We start from the raw sequence: 19061 nt of genomic DNA on the forward strand, positions 1-19061 counted from the left end.
TGTCCGTAGGCATTGGTTGTTTATTTATACCAGTAGAGGGCGCTGGTGCTCTGGCTTTGCCAATCTGCATTCAGCCCACTCACAAGACATTTAAATAATCAGTTTATAAAACAATTATTGAATTGACAGTCTAAACAAATGTTATCTAACCACATGCTTTAGTTCTGAGAGAGGAATATCCAGAGGTGAGTTGAGTAAGTTGCTAACAGGAACATGAGTGCAATTTCATGAAGGGCATACAAACCAAAACTAAATTCAACCAGAGTATTGGATTGCATTGGTGAATGTGTTTGATCCTGAGGTTTCTCTCCAGTATTGCCTGTTGCATCACAACGTATTCCTCTCCTCTGTCGGCAGTCAGGTTGTCCATGTGCTCCTTACCAGTCAACCCGGGAGGAAAAACTGGGTGCTATCAGTGTCTGTGTCAGTCTGTGTGTGTGTGGTGGATGTGTTTGTGTTTAACTGTGTGAGTGTTAGTAGTGCTAAGGTTACGAATCCTCAATCTTTTCGCTTCCGCTACACAGTTTGGCCGCCAGCGATCCGTACGTGCTGTCTGGCTGGACCTTGTCCGTCTGTCTCCTTCCTGTGGGCACAAACAGACACATCTGTCTCTCAGGTCACCTGACTGACATCCCTCCCTCTCTCACCTGTCTGGTAGGAGAGTCTGGAGCACAGCCCATACGAGGCCCAGACAAACACAGCGCTGCTGTAGATCCATCACTGCACGCTCGTAATGTGTCTAGCGTCTCCAGCCACATACAGAATCTGAAGGATTCTACTGCAGACAGGATCTCTTCAGCTCCGTTTTATGACCACACAAGACTTTGGACTTGGATTTGGGTTGATGTAATGCAAATATTTAGGCAAGACAAAGCATGCCTCTACTGATGTGTTCTGTGTTTCCCTCGAGGGAAGCCAACACATTCCTTAAATTGGCTAAAGTGAAGTTTATGAGGTCATACTGTGTGTTTGGAGTGAACTAACTACTTACCAGGGATTTGGCCCATAGCTATGAAGTTGCGGTCTGGTGTTTTGATCTTTGGCCTATTCCTGGCGATGAGGAACACACCCAGGAAAGACAGCAGGCAGCTGCAGTCGGACACACATCACACCCACACACATCACACTCAGAATTACAATATTGGCCAGGGCTCATTATCATATCTCTATGGTTACAGGCAGATGGGTTCAAACAGTTCTAAATGGGCTTGGTCCCAGTAATTTGGGTAGTTTGATTGCTAACTTGCTTACTTCATTGCTCACTTACCCTAAAAGAAACATGAATATGTTTAACAAAGCCAATCCATAGAACTCCTGGTAAAATACTATTCCTGAAAAACAAATGTAAATGAATGGATGAAGAATATATTGATGATGTGGTATGATACTCAACACAATACTATTTCAGAAAGCCACAATCAGAGAGTGTGATATTGTGATTGTCCATGCCTGCTATAACGGCACTGGCAGTGAAAAACACAAAGTTGACGGGGACGACTTCAGTGGCGTCAAACATTCTCATGGCTTGATTGAGAAACCTGGGATGAGAGAGGTCGAGAAATAAGAGTCACAAATGCACGCATGTCTGCTCCAATATGATATGAATAAACCATGGCCTTCCTCTGCAGGGGCAAACTGGGAATGTATGAATCATCGTCAATCTAAAATGCAGCTTTACACTGACAAGGTCACAGTGTCCTTTTTTTCTGCACACCATTTCTTCAAATACAACGTAATGGAAAAAAATTTTTTTTTTCAGGGGACGTTGTCGTAAGGTTCAAAAGTTGGACTTAATCAAATGATGGTTCCACAGTAGAATGAGAAACCCCACATAATATTACTTCTTTATACATTTCTTTGAATTCAATAAAAATAAAGAGGCAAACTTGAGCTGGAAAGCACAGGAGGCCACCATGACCACGAGCATGACGTAGAAGATGGGGTAGGTGAGCTGCATGTAGCCCTTCACAGACTCTTTGATCATCCCAGACACCGCCTTGACCGAGATCACCGTCAGAGAGGCTGCAACCAGATGAGACCATGTGATCATTAAACATGGACATGGAGCCCGTTTGAAGGGGCCCTGGTCATGTGACGGACTCTGGTGTTGACCGCGTGATCTTACCCAGCAGAGCGATCAGCAGCATCACGACGACGATGTGTTTCATCTTGCTGACCTTGTACAGGTAGAGCAGAATGCAAAACAGGACGACCTCTATGAACTGGCGCGAGGGAAGCGTAGGAGGGAGATGGGGTAGAGAGAGAGGTGGTATAAAGGAGGAGCGAGGGAAAGAGAGAAAGATGGGATGGGCAGAGGAGAAGAGGCCCAAAGAACAGAGAGAGGGCAAAAGGACAAAAATGAATGAAATACAGGAAGAAGAAAAAACACTCTTCTTCCAAGTTCCTGTCAAGTCAGAGATATGGTCCCTCTCTGGAACCGAGTGATCCTCTCGTGACACTGTCTCTACGCGTATCTCGGTCACACCGAAACCCTTCAGGCCCTGCCAACACTCTCAGGAATTACATTGAAATTCCCCTCTAGTCTGCAACCTCAACCAGGCATGAATGTCTTCTCAGCGTAACAAAGTGGGCAGCGAACACCATGGTCTAATTGAAACAAATGGCCCTGACCGAGAGATGAAATGATTTTCCCGCTTCGTTAATGAGAACGGTTTCCAGTCTGTCCTTGGGAGTTCGCTAGCCGTACTCAGCTATTAGAGGAACCATTATTAGAAAACATGGTCAGACAAAGGCACCAGAAAGAGGTGAATGCCAGAAATACAGAAAGCATCATCCTTTTGTCTCTGTGAGAGGTACATGAAATCCGAGATGTCGTCCCATATCTGGGTTGCTCTATGCGTTTCCATGGTTTCTTTTCATGGTTTCCAAAGACCTCCCTGACAATACAGAGATATGAAAAAGCAATGCTATAATCTTAAACCACCCTTACACACCATGGAATGGCGAAAGGTGCACTTCATATTCAGAAGGAGTCATTCCCACAGGGGTGGAGCCAGCCCTCCGTTTGTCATGCAGATGTGAGGACAACATTGGTCTCTTCCCTGCATTCTTCTAAACGAATCATCAGCGTCTCCTGCTGCTTGAGGAGTGAGCTGATGAGGATTCTGAAGGCATCCATTCGTTTATCCATTCATCCCCTGGGTTGGAAAAGAGCGTCTTATTTTAGACCCCCATCCATCACCCCTGTCACCGGGGCTGAAGACAGGAGTTTGCAGTGCTCAAACATCCATTTGCTGATCTCCAGCCGTCTGCCGTTTATTCAAAACACACATTTGTCTTTCTTGCCTTTCTTTTGATGTCGTTCAAATCCATTTCAGCACCTCGGCGCTCTTGGGGGCATGGTAAACACTGACACATTTCTGGGGTGTGGAAGCGACGTTAGAAATGGTTCAGGACACTAATGGGTGACTGTGAGCAGAATGAGGATCACATAGGAGGCAGACGGACATGGTCAACACCACCGGCCTCGCAGCACTGAGAGATCACCTGACTGATGACAGGACAGAGTATGCAGGACTGCTTCCTCTCTAACACAAAGAACATCCTGCCCAAAAGGGAGAACTAACTAATGTTGCCCGTAACTTGGTCTCTAAGCAACGCCAATCACTTGAGCCTCAAGAATAGTCTGGAGTGAGTCTTTGCGTCATAAAAACTTTGTCTACACCCAGTGATCCTGCTTTGTAGCAGATGGAGCACACCTCAGGTAAACAGGAAGAGATTTGGGAGACTTTGGGTAAGCCCTGAGAGGGGGCGGAGTCAGAGAGACACTTACCCCGTAGATCAGGAAGTGCCAGCTCATGGCGTACCTCTGGACCAGGCTGGCGGTGATGTGGGTGGAGGCGTGGGGGGCAAAGGTCACGAGGATGTACGTCCCCGTCACCGCCAGAGTACCGCCTGAGGGGAGAGCAGGGACCAATCACAGGGCGATCAGATTCAGCTCCGCTTCCGGTACACGGGTTGTTGGTTTGATTCCTAAACATTTACGTTTGACTCGTGTGAGAGAGGTCTTAAGAGTGAAAGGCCCTTCCAAGAATGCAGTGATCACAAACAAAAATGGCAAACACAATTAGCGTGGCTATGTTGGATCACATTACTGCTCTATGTTACTTCACTGTTTAATCAGCCGTAAGCTGAAGAGTAAATGTTTGGTTTGAATCCTCCAGACGCCAGCTACATCACCACTAACAAAACTCAACTCCTCCTGTTGACTTATCTCTCTCTGCTCCGAGGCCTCACTTCAAGTCATCTCAACATAATGTTTCCTGACAGCTAGGGACCGACACGATCTTAAATCACCGTTCTCCGTTCAGGAAACCTTCCCTCTGGTTGACAGCGGGCTGTGGATGGGGTCAGGGTCATGTGACGGTGACTTACCGATGATGTCGGAGGCGCGGATCGTCTCTTTGAGGAACACCACAGATATGACGGCGCTGGCTGCAGGTGAGAAACAAAGTCATTACCATGCCCTCGCATGTAGCACAGCTACAGTCTTCCTCGAAAAATGAATTCCTAGAAATCTATTCTTCTAGAAGAGGTCTGTCAATAATGGATGCAATTGATCTGTGCATAGGTGTATTGGATTGCGTGGGTAGAAATGGCCCCTACACATAATATCTCCCATAGTAATAATTCAGTCACTCCAGTAGCAACGCCTCACTTGTAGCCCTCCTCCCTTTACCTCAGAGACCAGGTCAGGACTAACGAGTTACCATGGCAACGCCATAATACACACAGTGAAGTAGGCCGGAGCAGCGGAGCGAGAAGTGGTGGGTGGGTGGGGTGGGGGTGGGGGGGGGGGACCAGGATCTTGTCACACACATCACCCATCATGATCTTAGCCTCAGCCTGTCTGTTTGTGTGTGTGTGTATTCCTTCTGAGAGTTGATCCGCTGAGAGAACCTTACTTCTCAGATGAACGCGGTGCCTCGGCTAAGCAGAGCCAGAGAGACACCGAGGACGCAGGCTCTGGGAATGACATCATCCCTTTAGAGCCATGCGACTTTGAATGTCTTCCTGCTCACCCAGATTTGTTTCAGTATTCAGTACTGATAAACCAGCCCCCCCCCCCCCTTCCCCCGCCTCTCAACTGAACAAAACCTGCCAGGTCGGCTAATAGCCGTCATTAATAAACATGAGTCATCATGGGGAGGAGGGGAAAGGAAAAGAGGAGAGAAGGGAGGGGGGAGGGAAGAATGACCTGAACTGGCTCAATATTTAACCTGCCATTACAATGTTTCCTCTGAACAGGTGCTCGTGGCACTAGGACCTGCCAAGTCTGTCTGACTGGCTAGAAACAGACTCAGTCACCATCACAAAGCCATCTGATTGGGTGGAAAGGAGGCCACCACCCTGACCTTCATTTGGCATCAATTTTTTATGATGTTATAAAGTTGACTGGGTGGAGAAAGAAACCCCCTGTAGGCTTCAAATCCAGTGCTCAGCTTCAATATTAAAATGTATTTATCTTCAAAGGTGGTTTCACAAACATAAAGGGTAGGGTTAACAGGCTGGGCTTACAGATGACTGCCACACAGCCCAGAGGGGCTATGAGGGAGGCGGGGGCGAAGCCGTAGGCGGCAAAGTTGCCCAGTTCTCCGACGCCCATGAGCATGACGCCACACCACCACAGGACGGAGGTGTAGTACGGCTCGGAGCCTCGCACAGACTGCCGCATGTGGGCGTATTTCTGTCAGGGGAGCACAGTCACAAACACACACATACAATTAATAGATAATAATTGGTAAACATGAAATTACTGATATAACCAGACGTGGTATATATATATATATATATATATTAAAAACTCTTTAGGAAGTTTACAATGGAAACTATAATCATTGAATGAATGCTTTTGTAAATCTCTCCACACACCGACACATCCTTACACACCAACACACCCTCACCTGTATGTTCAGTGAAACACTGATGATGAAGTTCCCACAGATAGAGACAAGGATTCCCACGAGATATGTCTGCACGGACAAAACAACAACAAACATGTAAGACCACACTTTTCCATAAACACCCCATAACACCCCCACGACCCTCCCCGCTGCTCACCACAACAACACAGAACATTAGTACATCAATGTGGCTTGCTGTTTTGGCATGTTTTTGGATGACAGTGTGCGTGCATGAAAACAGTACTGTTGCTGTTTCCATTAAGAAAGATGACAGTCGCAGATCTCTTGATCTTATCTAGGACAGTAACTGTGTTAATATTTATGCGCGCACGCGCACAGGCACAGGCACACACACACAAACACACAAACACACACAGCACTTCCTCCTGTGTCACTGACAGGCCTTGGACACAGACCATCATCCTGATACACCCCATTAGACACAAAACATTAAGCGTCCACATCATTCCATTATCAACAATCATGGTTCAGACACACACAGAGGCATACACTACAGTTCAGTCTCAATCTCACACACACACACACACACACACACACACCATGGTTGAGCTTCTCTGACTCCAGAGGGAATCATTCACCTCATTTTGCAGACATCATTCAGTGAATTATAATTGCAGTATAATTGATGAAACACAAATGAGAGCTTATGAGAGCAATTCAGACAGCGTTTAAAATATACCAGGTTCCCAGCATTAAAACAAACCCAGCAGCCAAGTCAATACTGGGTAAATATAACAGAGGTGGGTAATTCAGGGTGGGGGGGTTGAATACCAGACAGGAACAACGATTCTCATCTCAGGGTTCCCCTGTTAAGAATCATTATGAAGACAGAGTGAAGGAGGTAGACGCACACAAACACAGACACACCAGGCACACAGACACACACCAGTCACAAAAACACAACACAGACGAGACACACAAACACCCTACACACACACACACAAACTCATTCTTCACTGTTACAAGATTCTGTTCTGTTCTCACAGCCCGACTGTACCACGATGATGAGTTCCCTGGGGAAGACAGATCTAATGCCAGGGTTGGTGTGGCTGCCCGTAGATGGATTTGAAAGATGTGTGATGGTGTTGTTTGTGCCTTTACTGTGTGTGTAAGTGTACCTTTCCTGAGTGTGTGTGTGTGTGTGTGTGTGTGTGTGTAACTAGACCTTCCACACAGATGCTCCCTCAGCAGATAGATAGACCACACTCCCGTCAACTTGTGTCTTGGGAGGTGATTCACAGGTACAAGAGGCTCCTTCATCCATAACCCCCCCGTCCCCAATCCAACCACCGCGCCCCCCCCCCCCCCCCCACCCACACACACACACACACACACACCCCACACACCAACATAGTTCACCAGCACAAGGACCAAGATCAATAAATCTATCCAAGTGAGAGAGAGAGAGAGAGAGAGAGAGAGAGAGAGAGAGAGAGAGAGAGAGAGAGTTGAAGAGAGCAAGAGAGTAAGAAAGAGAGAGAGAGAGTTTTCCTGTTTCAGGAAGTGCAAACAAAGGGCACAGGCTGGCATATTGGGAGTGTCTTGCATTGCTTGCTTGGCAAACATTACCCACTTTGCCATTCAGGCAGGTCCTTTAAGGTCACATGGGCATCCTGTTCCTCTTACAGTAGAGTATACCACAGTGAAGTACAGCAGAGACATCACATTCTGTCATCATTTCAGTAATAGCGAGTACAGTAAACACAGATGCTGCTGCATCACATAGTTATACTGTGATTTCTAATGTTAGAACAACCTAACATTGACACTTCATTAATGTTTATTTGAGGAGTTGTGGGCTGAAAATCTCTCAATACACATCAACAACTCATGGTACAACATTAAATTCAACTGTAAGATCTCCTAACAACAGATACGAGCACAGGAACAATAGACTGTGTGAGAACCATCGGAAAGCAATCTGATATTTTAATCTTCTTTCTCTAGTGGAATTACTGTTTACTTTTACCACTGGTCCTAGGTAGATGATTAAGGATATTTTCCTCCTGTTGTTAAACACGGTAATTTACTACTTAGAAAACACCCTGAGAAAATGTCATCATAGGGACTTGTGTGTGTGTGTGTGCCTGTGTGTCTTGGAGAGCTCAACATCATCCCACAAGCGTCACACTTTCATGGCTAGTGCGTTCCTGACATACACCCCCCCACACACACACACTTATTGTCCATCTCTCCCCTTCTCTATACATAACCTCTACCAACCACTCTCCCTTTCTCTCCCCTCCTCCTTTCTCTCCCTCCCTCTGTGGTCTCCCTGCAGCGATGGAACGCTGTCAGAGGAGCGACAACTGACGGAGTGACAACACTGTTCCCTTCCCTCCGGGCATTCTCCAGGGAGACAGGCTTTCCCTTTGTTCCTGACAATGCTGATCTGTTCCTGGGATGGCCTGATGGTAGGTAGGGGGATGGAGGGTTCTGGGAATAGACAGCCAGCGTGGAGAGAACTAAGGCTGGCTGAGGTAGGAGGGCAGTGGGGACCAGTGGTGTGGAGATGCCTCAGAGGCAGCCTGTTCTAACAAACACACACTGGTTCTATTCTCCCAGGCCTGGTGAGGTCACAGAAACGTGCCTCAGAGAACACAGAGAGTTAAAGTAAAGAGGCTAGGAGATTATCATGATGGAAGGAAAGACAGAAAGTAATAAAGAAAAGTAAACAGAAAGAAATATTCAGAGATTGAGGGTTATGTATTTGGATGTACTCTAGAATGTGAGTCCCACAAACATCCAGCACCAGCCACTCCAGAACTGTAAGCCCTTGGTTTATTATTATCAGATTGGCAGAGATCAGTAACTTCCTGCTCCAACAAAGCTTTGGGAAAGGACAGTAGGCACTGGCAGTTCCTGAATAGGCAAAACATTCTCTTACAGTATAAAAAGTTAAAGGATAATTTTACAAGTATTGTCACTTTTTTGTTGTTGTCAGAAGCCCTCCAAAATAAGGAATAAGGTATAACGCCTAAATAAATTTGACCACATCACGTATTTAATCTAAAATACATGCATACCTATTATATATTTCTGCTATAAAGTTTACGAAAACTATCTAAGCGACCATAACGTGGTAAAAAAAGGACATAGAAAGGAGCTTACCGTTAAAAACGGGTCGCGGATATCACTCAATTTAGAAGCATTATGTCCTACTCGCTCAGTAATAAAGTTATCAAAAGTAGAGTTCGTCATGTTTTCCTCCGGTATTCTGTCCATGGCCATCAATTCGACAACTCAACTGCACACTTTGCATCTCTGCCGGCTTTCCAGCCTGGACATCTCGCAGGTGTGTTTCATTCGTGTCAGACTGGAAAGATCACGTCTTCCGTCCAGTCTCATAAGGCTTGGACAGGTGTGTCCACTGAATGGGATAGTGGCGCACATGTGACAAGTATTTATCAGATCTAGCCAATAGACAGCTCTGATACCCTCCCAACTTGTTCAAACAATAGCATGACAAAATGCGTAGAATAGAATAGAGGGACAATGCTACAAAGTGTTTTGTTTTTCCGTGGCATTAATTGTAAATGTAAAACCCCCAAAACACATGAGTAAAACTATTTTACAAAGTCAAAAAGAAACATGTTTACATCATGTTTACATTACATCATTGTCAAGACTGTTTATTGCGGAAATTCGCAATCGATTACGACTGAAATGCACCAAGACAAAACAATTAATTAAAACAGCTGTGCAATTGCGCATCCTTAGAGCAGTGCTCTACCAGTACGGCACATACACAAGGTCGGCAGCATGACAGCCCTCTCAAAAAATACTTGCATCCTGAACACGGGAAAGTAGGCGCCATCTAGAGGATGGTTGCAGGAACTTAAATACCTGAAACGGACGACAAGGTAAAAAAAAAAAGCAATTATATGAGTCAGCGATCATACGAAAAAAACATCGTTATGTTATGTCTTACATCAGTTGGAGTTGAGAAGTGGGCATATACGGTACATTTACATTACATTTACATTTATGCATTTAGCAGACGCTTTTTTCCAAAGCGACTTCCAAGAGAGAGCTTTACTAAAGAGCATAGGTCACTGATCACAACAACGAGGTAGTCCCAAACATTGCATGCAGTCTAAACATGAAGAATATACATTACACAAAAAACGAAACGGTACCAACACCTACACCACGAGCAACACCACAGGATGATCATCTTCTCATCCTTCTGTCATTGGCAAGCTCTTCAACAGCTGCAGAAAAGAAATAGAAAAATGAATCCTGGTGATGATGGACATTGGAGAACAAAAATGCCTGATTTCGATATGATGATGGTCATTTGATTACATGTATCCCACCTGCATGGCTGGTCAAAGGATGGGCATCTCCTCCTGGCTGGTCTCAAGTCTTTTTTCCCTCTCTTCTAATCAGCGTTCATCCATAACAATGGAGAGATACAGTCACTGTTTTGTTCTGGCTAGCTTTCATATATAAAATACCCTGCACAGATGGATTGGCACCGCGTTTCAAAAGCAAACACCTTCCAACACAAACACATACACACAGTCCCACGCACAAAACACAGACCCACACACACACACTGATCCATGTGCACGAGCACACACAGAATAACTGGAACGCTGAACTAATCTTGACACAAACATTAATGGATTATATCCAAAATTCTCTTTCAATTGCAAATATATCCTGTGGTTCTTGAGTTTATTTGGAGTCATTTAATCCCATGCTGAATCAACAATGAGTTAGTTCTGCTTTGTGAAGACTTTCTCATCTGACACCCCATCCATGCCAGAGTCCAGGTGATTATCTTTGTATAAAGGAGAGAAGTGGAAGAAGTCACACAGCATGTTTTATTTCTCAGTCGTTAGTCTCAGTTGCATGACTTAACAGATTCCTCTATACGCCTGTCATAAATCTCCCAGAAGGCCCTGCAGCTCAGTCTTCTGCCACTGCTTCCCTCAGCAGCTCCAAACGATGTGAGCTGCTGGCAGATGTTCAGACTTCAACATATGGCCAACTTTATTGACAGAGTTTATCATGCGCCGGGGGGCCTTAAACAGGCCAATCTCCCCGTGGTCAGTGTCCCGTCGTGGGGCAGAATATGAACCCTGAAATGACCACCTGATGGTTGCTGCCACGGATGAGGTCAGCATATTGTCTGACCTCTGACAAATTGCCTTTTCTAGGCTGAGAGATAGAGACATGGCGAGAGAGACAGATTGAGAGTGAAAACAGAGAGAGAGCGTAAGAGAGAGAGACAGACAGAGAGACAGAAAGAGAGAGAGATACAGAGAGAGAGAGAGAGAGAGAGAGAGAGAGAGAGAGACAGAGAGAGAGAGAGAGAGAGAGAGAGAGAGAGAGAGAGAGAGAGAGAGAGAGAGAAAAAGAGAGAGAAAAAGAGAGAGAAAAAGAGAGAAAGAGAGGAGAAGCACTCCTACACACACTGCACACACGATCTCTGCCATGCCTGCCCCTCAGGCTCAGAGGGAGGAAGACAGTCGGAGAGCGAGGGAGAAGGAAGGAGGTACCTTCCCTCCCTATACAATTGACAGGCGCAGAAGGGAACATCATCTCAGAGCCCTGAAAGAGGAAGCTGGATGATTTGGCTCCCCTCAAGCAGGAAGACTGGATTAGAGAACAAAATCGTTCAAGGGAAGAATGGCTTTAGAGCGAAGGAGGAATACTTTTCAAGCGACTTGATTTATTACACACTACGAAAGACTTAGAGGATATGCTTCCCCCCCAAAATCCCCTGTTTCTGAAACATTGGGACTGCAAGTCCCATAAATATCAAACCTTCTAAATTGCCTTAACTACGCTTCTGGAAATTGACTTAAGGGAGAAGAATTGGCTTTGAGACTTTAGTCAATGACTCCCCATGCACTAAGTAGCTCATTCCAAGTGCCTCGTGGCTGAAAGAGGAGAGAAATCTGGTGTTATATACATCCTGGCTGTCTGTGGGTTCAAACTATGTGAGGGTCCAAACTGTTTATTTGTAATGATTTAAGGTCAGGCCAAACATCTTGGTTACTGATCATTTCGATACTGAGGACATTTATATTCTCGTTTGTTGGAATGGTCCTGCCTGGAAGAAAACAATAAAGCTGTCTTTTCTTTCACAGCTGAATTTACTGGGTCACCTCACCGTGTCGGGCCTCCTTTCAGTCTCCACTGAGACTGAAGCGTGTTTGAAGCCCCGCCAGGAACAAGCTGCATGTGAATGACTGATGGTTTGGAACACAGCAGGGGGGGGGGGGGGGCTGGTTCCTCAAATTCACAGTCTTGGTAAGTTGATGGAGACGTTCCCCTCACGCAGCGTGTCTTCTGAGAAGCAGCCGTGGCAAAACGTACCCTGGATCATCCTCGTCATCACATTACCTGCGCTGTGACTGCCAGAATTGCGTCGCGTTTCTCTGTATTCCGTTAACAAAAACAGTGGTTTATCAGAAAACTTGGGCATTATTCCTTTAAATGGGATATGACGATGACTTTGGTAAGATCACCTGGAGAGACAGTAGCTGCTGAAAGCACCTCATGAGATGTCCTCAAATTCCTGCTGTCTGTAGTGCTTGTCTGTTGGGAGAGTAGAGGTTATAGCTCTTCATATATTTATTCACACGTTCATTCATATTGGTTTACAAACTAATTTCTCCCCAATTACTCAAGATGTTCGGATTATATATACAGTGGCCTCATTGATGAAATATGTTAGGAACACACGCACGCACATGTATACACATGCAAGCACGCATCAAGCGTGACTTGGAATCTTTAAGGAGTGTATGCTAGTGTGACATCAATCTGTGTTCTAGTTTTGCCATGCTTGATTGACATGGTTACACATTAGATGGGTCTGCCATTCTGCAGGAACCAAGCCAGTAGGTCTCTGTTGTTTACTCCGTGTAGTTCAATATCTTCTCATTAAAATTACTATTTCCATGTTACTGTAGGCCCAATCAATAGAGCATACCTGGAATTCTGACCATCCTGTTTATCTAGTACACTTGTCAAATGGTTTGATACATAACTCATTATTTTCATTCTCACTAATCAATCCTAACCTTTACATGACGAGTCATCTGTCTTCCTCTTCTACTGCCATGGTTGGTTAGGCTTTCTAATTTCAAGACGAGGTCGACCTATAGCGCCAGGCGCGCGCGTGCCTGAGACCGTTCGTGACTCTCTCTCTTTCTCTCTCACACTCTCTCTCCTGGAGCTGTCCCTTTCAGCGCCACGGAGGTGTTGAGATCAGTCGGAGGGCGGTGCGTACGTGTTGGTGCGCAGCAAAAGAGAAAGGTTAGATCGAAGACCCGAGGAATTCCCCCTGAAAATCGAAGCACTTGGACCGGCTTTCTACTTCAGATCGAGGCGCGCGGTTGCTGGTGAAGGCTTTAATGATACACAGCCTGTAGGGAAATCTGGGGGAGGACACATCTTTCATGTCTAAGGGAAATCATCATACTGGATGCCGGGAAATCCCTGTCTACCCAGGCAATAAAGCGTGACAGATTTTAGAGAGCAGTTATTTATCGTCGCAGAGAAACAAATCATCTACGTAGGCTATCTGAACTTACTCGCAAGCTCCGCGGAACACAATGCCTTCAACGGAGTTACAGCAAAAAAGACACGCTGTGTAAACGAAGAGTGCCAAAAGGGCGTATACGAAAGTAAGTTGTCTTTACAGAAGATACCACATAATCAAAAATTGAATTCTTTATCAGCCTAGGTTTAGCCTAATTGTCAACAAGACTCATTGACCACAGGCGTGGTGTAATTGATGCAAAGTTCAATTGATGAAAGGTACTCTTCCAGAAGCAGTCTTTATTGTGTCGTTTGACTCCAAGCATATCCTGTGGTATTGGTTTTGGTCTTAGTCATTTTACATGACAAAATACTGATTCTGGATAGTAGCCTATTATTTAATCGTTGAGCAGACAAAGACAATGTACACGTTCGAACACGTTTGTTAATCTGACAGCATTCGGTCCTCGTCGTCAAGTCTGAATAGCCTCAGTTTACTGCCCACTTTCCAGAACGATTCCAACCCCTGTACCGCGGTCTCTGATTAAAGTCTTTGTCTGCCTCGCAGGATCTGCGACTCTGACCAGCCATTCGCGCCAGCCATGACCGGACAGAGTCTCGAGGAGCTGAGTGGCGCGTACGAGGACAATGCCATCCGCATCAACGTCGGCGGGTTCAAGAAGAGACTGCTGTCCAACATGCTGTCTCGCTTCCCCGAGACTCGTCTGGCCCGCCTGCTGCTCTGCCAATCAAAAGAGTCCATACTGGAACTGTGTGATGACTATGATGACACAGAGAAAGAGTTTTATTTTGACAGGAATCCCGCTCTGTTCCCCTACGTGTTGAATTTCTACAACACCGGACGTCTTCATGTCATGGCCGAACTCTGTATCTTCTCTTTCAGCCAGGAGATTGAGTACTGGGGCATCAACGAGTTCTTCATAGACTCCTGTTGCAGTAACGCTTACCACTGCAGGAAAATGGACACAGACCGCAACGACTGGGACGGAAGCGAGGACGGAGGCAGCACCACCTCTTCTTTTGACGAGATCCTCGAGTTCTACAACGATGCCACCAAGTTCGACAAGCAGCCCCTAGGGAGCGCCCGGCGGCGCATCTGGCTGATGCTGGATAATCCAGGTTATTCCTTAGCGAGCCGGGTCATCAGTATCCTGTCCATTCTTGTTGTCCTGGGCTCCATCGCCACCATGTGCATGAACAGCATGACGGAGTTCAGCTCGAGGGACAGCGAGGGCCAACTGCTGGAGGACCCCAGGTTCGAGACCGTGGAGCACTTTGGCATCGGCTGGTTCACCTTCGAGCTGGTCACAAGGTTCACCGTGGCGCCTGACCTCATCCACTTTTTCGAGCACCCCTTGAACCTGATCGACCTGGTGTCCATCCTGCCGTTCTACCTGACCCTCGTCATCAACCTGGTGGCCGAGAGCAGCCCTGCCCTGGCAAACCTCGGGCGCGTGGCGCAGGTGCTGCGCCTGACCAGGATCTTCCGCATCCTGAAGCTCGCCCGTCACTCCACGGGGCTGCGCTCCCTCGGCGCCACGCTGAAGAACAGCTACAAGGAGGTGGGCCTCTTACTCCTCTACCTGGCGGTGGGGGTGTCGTTCTTCTCCGTGATGGCCTACACCGTGGAGAAAGAAGACAGCGAGGATCTCTCCACCATCCCGGCGTGCTGGTGGTGGGCTACGGTAAGCATGACGACCGTTGGCTACGGAGATGTGGTGCCGGTGTCCATCGCGGGGAAACTAACCGCGTCGGCGTGCATCCTCGCAGGCATCTTGGTGGTCGTGCTTCCGATAACGCTCATATTTAATAAGTTCTCCCTCTTCTACAAGCGGCAGAAACAGCTGGAAATCGCCATGAGGAGCTGCGATTTCGACGAGGGGATCAAAGAGGTGCCGCCCTCCGTCAACCTACGGAACTATTACGCTCACAAAGTGAAGTCGTTCATGGCGAGTCTTTCCAACATGAGTCGGAGTTCACCCAGTGAACACAGTCTAAATGAGTCAATACACTGAAAGCTGAGAGAATTGTCTCGCTGCTCTGAGCCAATGGCCAAATCAAACGAGGGAGGCTTTGAGGACATGATTGTTTTGTGTGGCACCAGAGAGCAGGGGGGAGCTGTCCAGCGTTCTGACGTCGTAGTTGAGCGTGACTGTGCATATACACTATCGTTCCAAACGTTTTCTTTTTCAAAAATGTAACAGACATTACCCCATGTGTTTGTTGAAGTCTCTGATGAAGGAGACCTACAGTGTAAGCGTCAATGGTGTTGGAGGTCATGGGCTGAAGTTGTACCCTTGCTGTGTACTAGGGTGTTGTGATAATGTCCAAAAGTATAGCTTTAATCATGTCTTTTGATTCTCCACTGTTGTGCTGCTGTAACAAACCATGTTAAAGATGCATTGTTATTATAATGTTGCACCCAATAGGCCTGTGTAACTGTTTGTACAACGTGTAAAAGAATATACCCCTCAACCAACTGTTCTTAATAAAGAGCACAAGTGATCAACAGATGGGTTGGGTAAAGCTTTGAATAAAGACATCTGCTAAATGGAAATGAATGAAAGAACCGGAATCCGCAGACATCAAGAAGCATAGAATGGCTTACTTCTGTGTCAAAAATCATGTCATAGCCAGCTTCAAACAGGGAACAATGTAGCAGTCAAGTCCCATATACACCCAGTCAAACATTGATTATGTTGACTCAGTCAGTCATGCACTATTTATTGGAAAGATCATGAGGTTGGTGTGAACAGACTGTGGGATTGGGAGCGAGCAAGGGTGGAGAGGAGGAGGAAAAGAGAGGGGGGGAGGGGGTTGTGGTTTCCATCGAGATCCCAATGGTGACTTCTGACTACAGAAGTGAGATAATCAACCCGGAGGAGGATCAGAGAGAATGTTCACTGAGAGAGCCTGACCACACTTTTGTTCCATAAAAGCCAAGAGTGTTCGGTTTGAATGAAACCCAGAAGCAGGAATGAGCTTCTCTGTTGTCCTTCCACCCTCACAATATTCACCATGAACATATCCGTGTTATGGAATTCTACTGTAGACTGAATACCTGAAGATTGTGTTTCCAGTACAGCCCTCATGTCGCTCACACGATCCTGTCATTCAGATAAACTGAAAACGAGTCAAGGAGTACACAGAGCACTCATCTTTTTCGACAGACATGCACGTAAACATTCTCCTAGCAGCAGTAATGTTCAAATGACTCCGAAAATGGAGAGGGCTGACTGTGCCGACAACAACATGTGCAAGTTTAAGCATTGATTCAGAAGCCAATGATGAATGTTTGAACTTATTCTTAATTTTAATCAAAAAAATGAATGATAAAACACCCTAAATAAACAAGTTCAAAATAGAAAAGGTTTCTAAAGAGCACCAGGATTAATGTAATGTAAAGGCTGACATTCACCAGCAAACAAAAAAAGAACAAAACCAATTTACCTTCAAGGATTTCCTGGAAACAGAAGAAAAAACAAACCCAAGTTGTGGGAGCTCGCCGTTTGACAACAATCCTCAATTAGGAACGCTCTGTCTTATTTTAAAGAGCACAATTCCTAAGACACAGTCAAAGTTAATTACTGAATTATTCATGAAAACTAATAAGTAAGGGGAATGACTCTGAAAGGCCCTCTGAATGAGGTGAAGGGCTGTCTAGACTGGCCTGCAGGAGGATTACTCAGGATACTGTCTGGCAGGAGACAGAAAGGACAGGTCATGCTGAACGGACTACGGGAAGATGGAGATGTCTGTGTGTGTGTGTGTGTGTGTGGGTGTGTGTTTGTGTGTGTGTCTCACCTGTACCATTAGCCACTCACTGTGAAGATAAATGAATAAGTCTGCCCTGATTTTCTCTGGCATGTGCCACACAAATACACACACAAACACACACACACACACACACACACACACCAACACAGCAGACGTTTGTTTAGTCATTAGAGGAGAAGAACAGCAGATGTGTGCTGCTTGTCTCCCTTCTTCACAGCCGTAACAACCCAGCGTTAAATATAGGAAAGGATCTGTCAGCTCTACAATCACCTGGAAATCAGAGAGAGAGAGAGAGAGAGCGTTTGGAGAGAGAGAAAGAGAGGGAGAGAGTTTAGAGAGAGAGAGAGAGTTGGCAGAGAGAGCAAGAGAAAAAGAGGGAAGGAGGGAGAGAGACAAAGACACTGGGTTGAGCAAGAGAAAGAGAAAGTGTAAAGAGGAGAGATGGATAAAGAGTGAGGAGAGACGAGAGACAAAGAGAAGGAGAGACTGACAAAAAGACAAAAGGAACAAAGAGAGAAAGAGGAAAAGAGCGGAGCCCTGTTTCTCATCGAGCTGCCGTCCGCGAAGCAGCGGGAACTCAATGTTCCCGAGGCTTTGCACGGTGGGTCGAGTCGGAGCGAGAGACTGTTTATTGTGTCGAGCTGTCGCTAATGGAGAGGTTACCGGAGCCGGTAGCAACATGGCAGAGTCGCCAGGCTACTGAGATGAACCGGTGTGGAGTCTGTTACTAAGGCTCCTCTGTTATTACACATGGCCATCTGCCTCTATCACTCCACTCTTCTCAGCAGAGGAGAGAGATAGCCATCCTCTCGGATGTTCCTCTCCCTGACTGCCTCCCACTGTACTGTCACATGATCCACTTAAGAATCTTTCTGGTGATTATCTATGGAGTGCTGTTAACACCAATTATCACTCCATATATTCTACGTGTGTGTAGATATACTATGTAGGCGTCTATGTATAGAAAGCGGGTATGTTTTTTTATGTCGCACCTACAGAAGACCTTTTGTATGATTGCGAGTGGGAGGCAAAAACAAACACTGCTTTTCGCACATCAAGATACACTGGAACTTTTAGAAAAGCTTTTAAAATGACTTTAAGAAGTGTTGTACCCCGTGCCACGTAGTCTGTCTTTCTATCCAGTTATATTAATTCAGTCATCTTCCTGAGTCAAACGGTTTTTGCTAAGTGTTTTATTCCCAGTGACTTTGGGACTAGACGTTGTGTGCTTATGACAGTTAATGTTTCTCCCAGAGCGGCCAACCCCTGTGCATGAGTCATGATGCTTCTGCGAGGAGAGACGTTTCACTGCTGATCTAGGCCAGCAAAGCGGACAGAAATGTTGAACGTGCATTTGTGCTCCAGTGCAGGGTTGTAATGGAGATTTCACGACTGTTAAGAAGGCAGCAACCTGGCACACTTTATTTTTAGACGCCCTACAGATTATCTATTGATGTCCAGACTGTCAACAGCAACCCCTGTGTACAGTGGATGTATAGCATTTCGACTGAGTGAGTTTGGAATTATAAGCATCAAAATAGGAAAGAGAGTTGAGGTCCAAAATTACATTTGTCTGTTTTGTTTGATCGTCAGCCAAATCATCTTTCATCCCTGAGGAGCACCCTGCTTGATTGAGCACCCAAATTCCATTTCTGTGTCAGACACACTGGACCAATCAGGCCTAAGACTGGAGCTGAGCAGACCACATACCTTCCTCCCTCGCCCCCTCCGCCCCTCCTGAGGAAGAAAGGAGGAGACAGCTTCTCCTCACTAGCAGCCCCCTGACCCTGGCTGGCTCCACAGAGGACAGATAGC

At 46.1% G+C, this 19061-nt stretch overlaps 2 protein-coding genes across 4 annotated transcripts; one reads left to right on the forward strand and one right to left on the reverse strand.

Moving 5' to 3' along the window:
* On the reverse strand, positions 1-9497 carry nipal2 (NIPA like domain containing 2). The gene is made up of 11 exons (XM_084708285.1): positions 9057-9497; positions 5925-5993; positions 5539-5707; positions 4396-4455; positions 3794-3915; positions 2126-2222; positions 1887-2022; positions 1450-1538; positions 1268-1331; positions 992-1089; positions 1-583 (listed from the first exon to the last, which is right to left on the reverse strand). Exons 1-11 carry the CDS (start codon positions 9174-9176, stop codon positions 489-491), a joined length of 1119 nt encoding a protein of 372 aa, XP_084564411.1. The 5' UTR covers positions 9177-9497; the 3' UTR covers positions 1-488.
* A 3591-nt stretch (positions 9498-13088) lies between these two features.
* kcns2 (potassium voltage-gated channel modifier subfamily S member 2) lies at positions 13089-15978 on the forward strand. 3 transcript variants are annotated; one of them, XM_084670102.1, is made up of 3 exons: positions 13089-13594; positions 14017-15154; positions 15302-15978. In XM_084670102.1, exons 2-3 carry the CDS (start codon positions 14051-14053, stop codon positions 15482-15484), a joined length of 1287 nt encoding a protein of 428 aa, XP_084526228.1. In that variant the 5' UTR covers positions 13089-13594; positions 14017-14050; the 3' UTR covers positions 15485-15978. The 3 variants fall into 3 exon arrangements, with proteins under 3 accessions (XP_084526228.1, XP_084526236.1, XP_084526220.1); XM_084670110.1 differs by having other exon boundaries at positions 15308-15978; XM_084670094.1 differs by having other exon boundaries at positions 14017-15978.
* Positions 15979-19061: the final 3083 nt, after the last annotated feature.

The sequence above is a fragment of the Hypomesus nipponensis genome, chromosome 2 (assembly GCF_054491055.1).
Source record: "Hypomesus nipponensis isolate SF chromosome 2, ASM5449105v1, whole genome shotgun sequence".
In the NCBI taxonomy this organism is placed as follows: Eukaryota; Metazoa; Chordata; class Actinopteri; order Osmeriformes; family Osmeridae; genus Hypomesus; species Hypomesus nipponensis.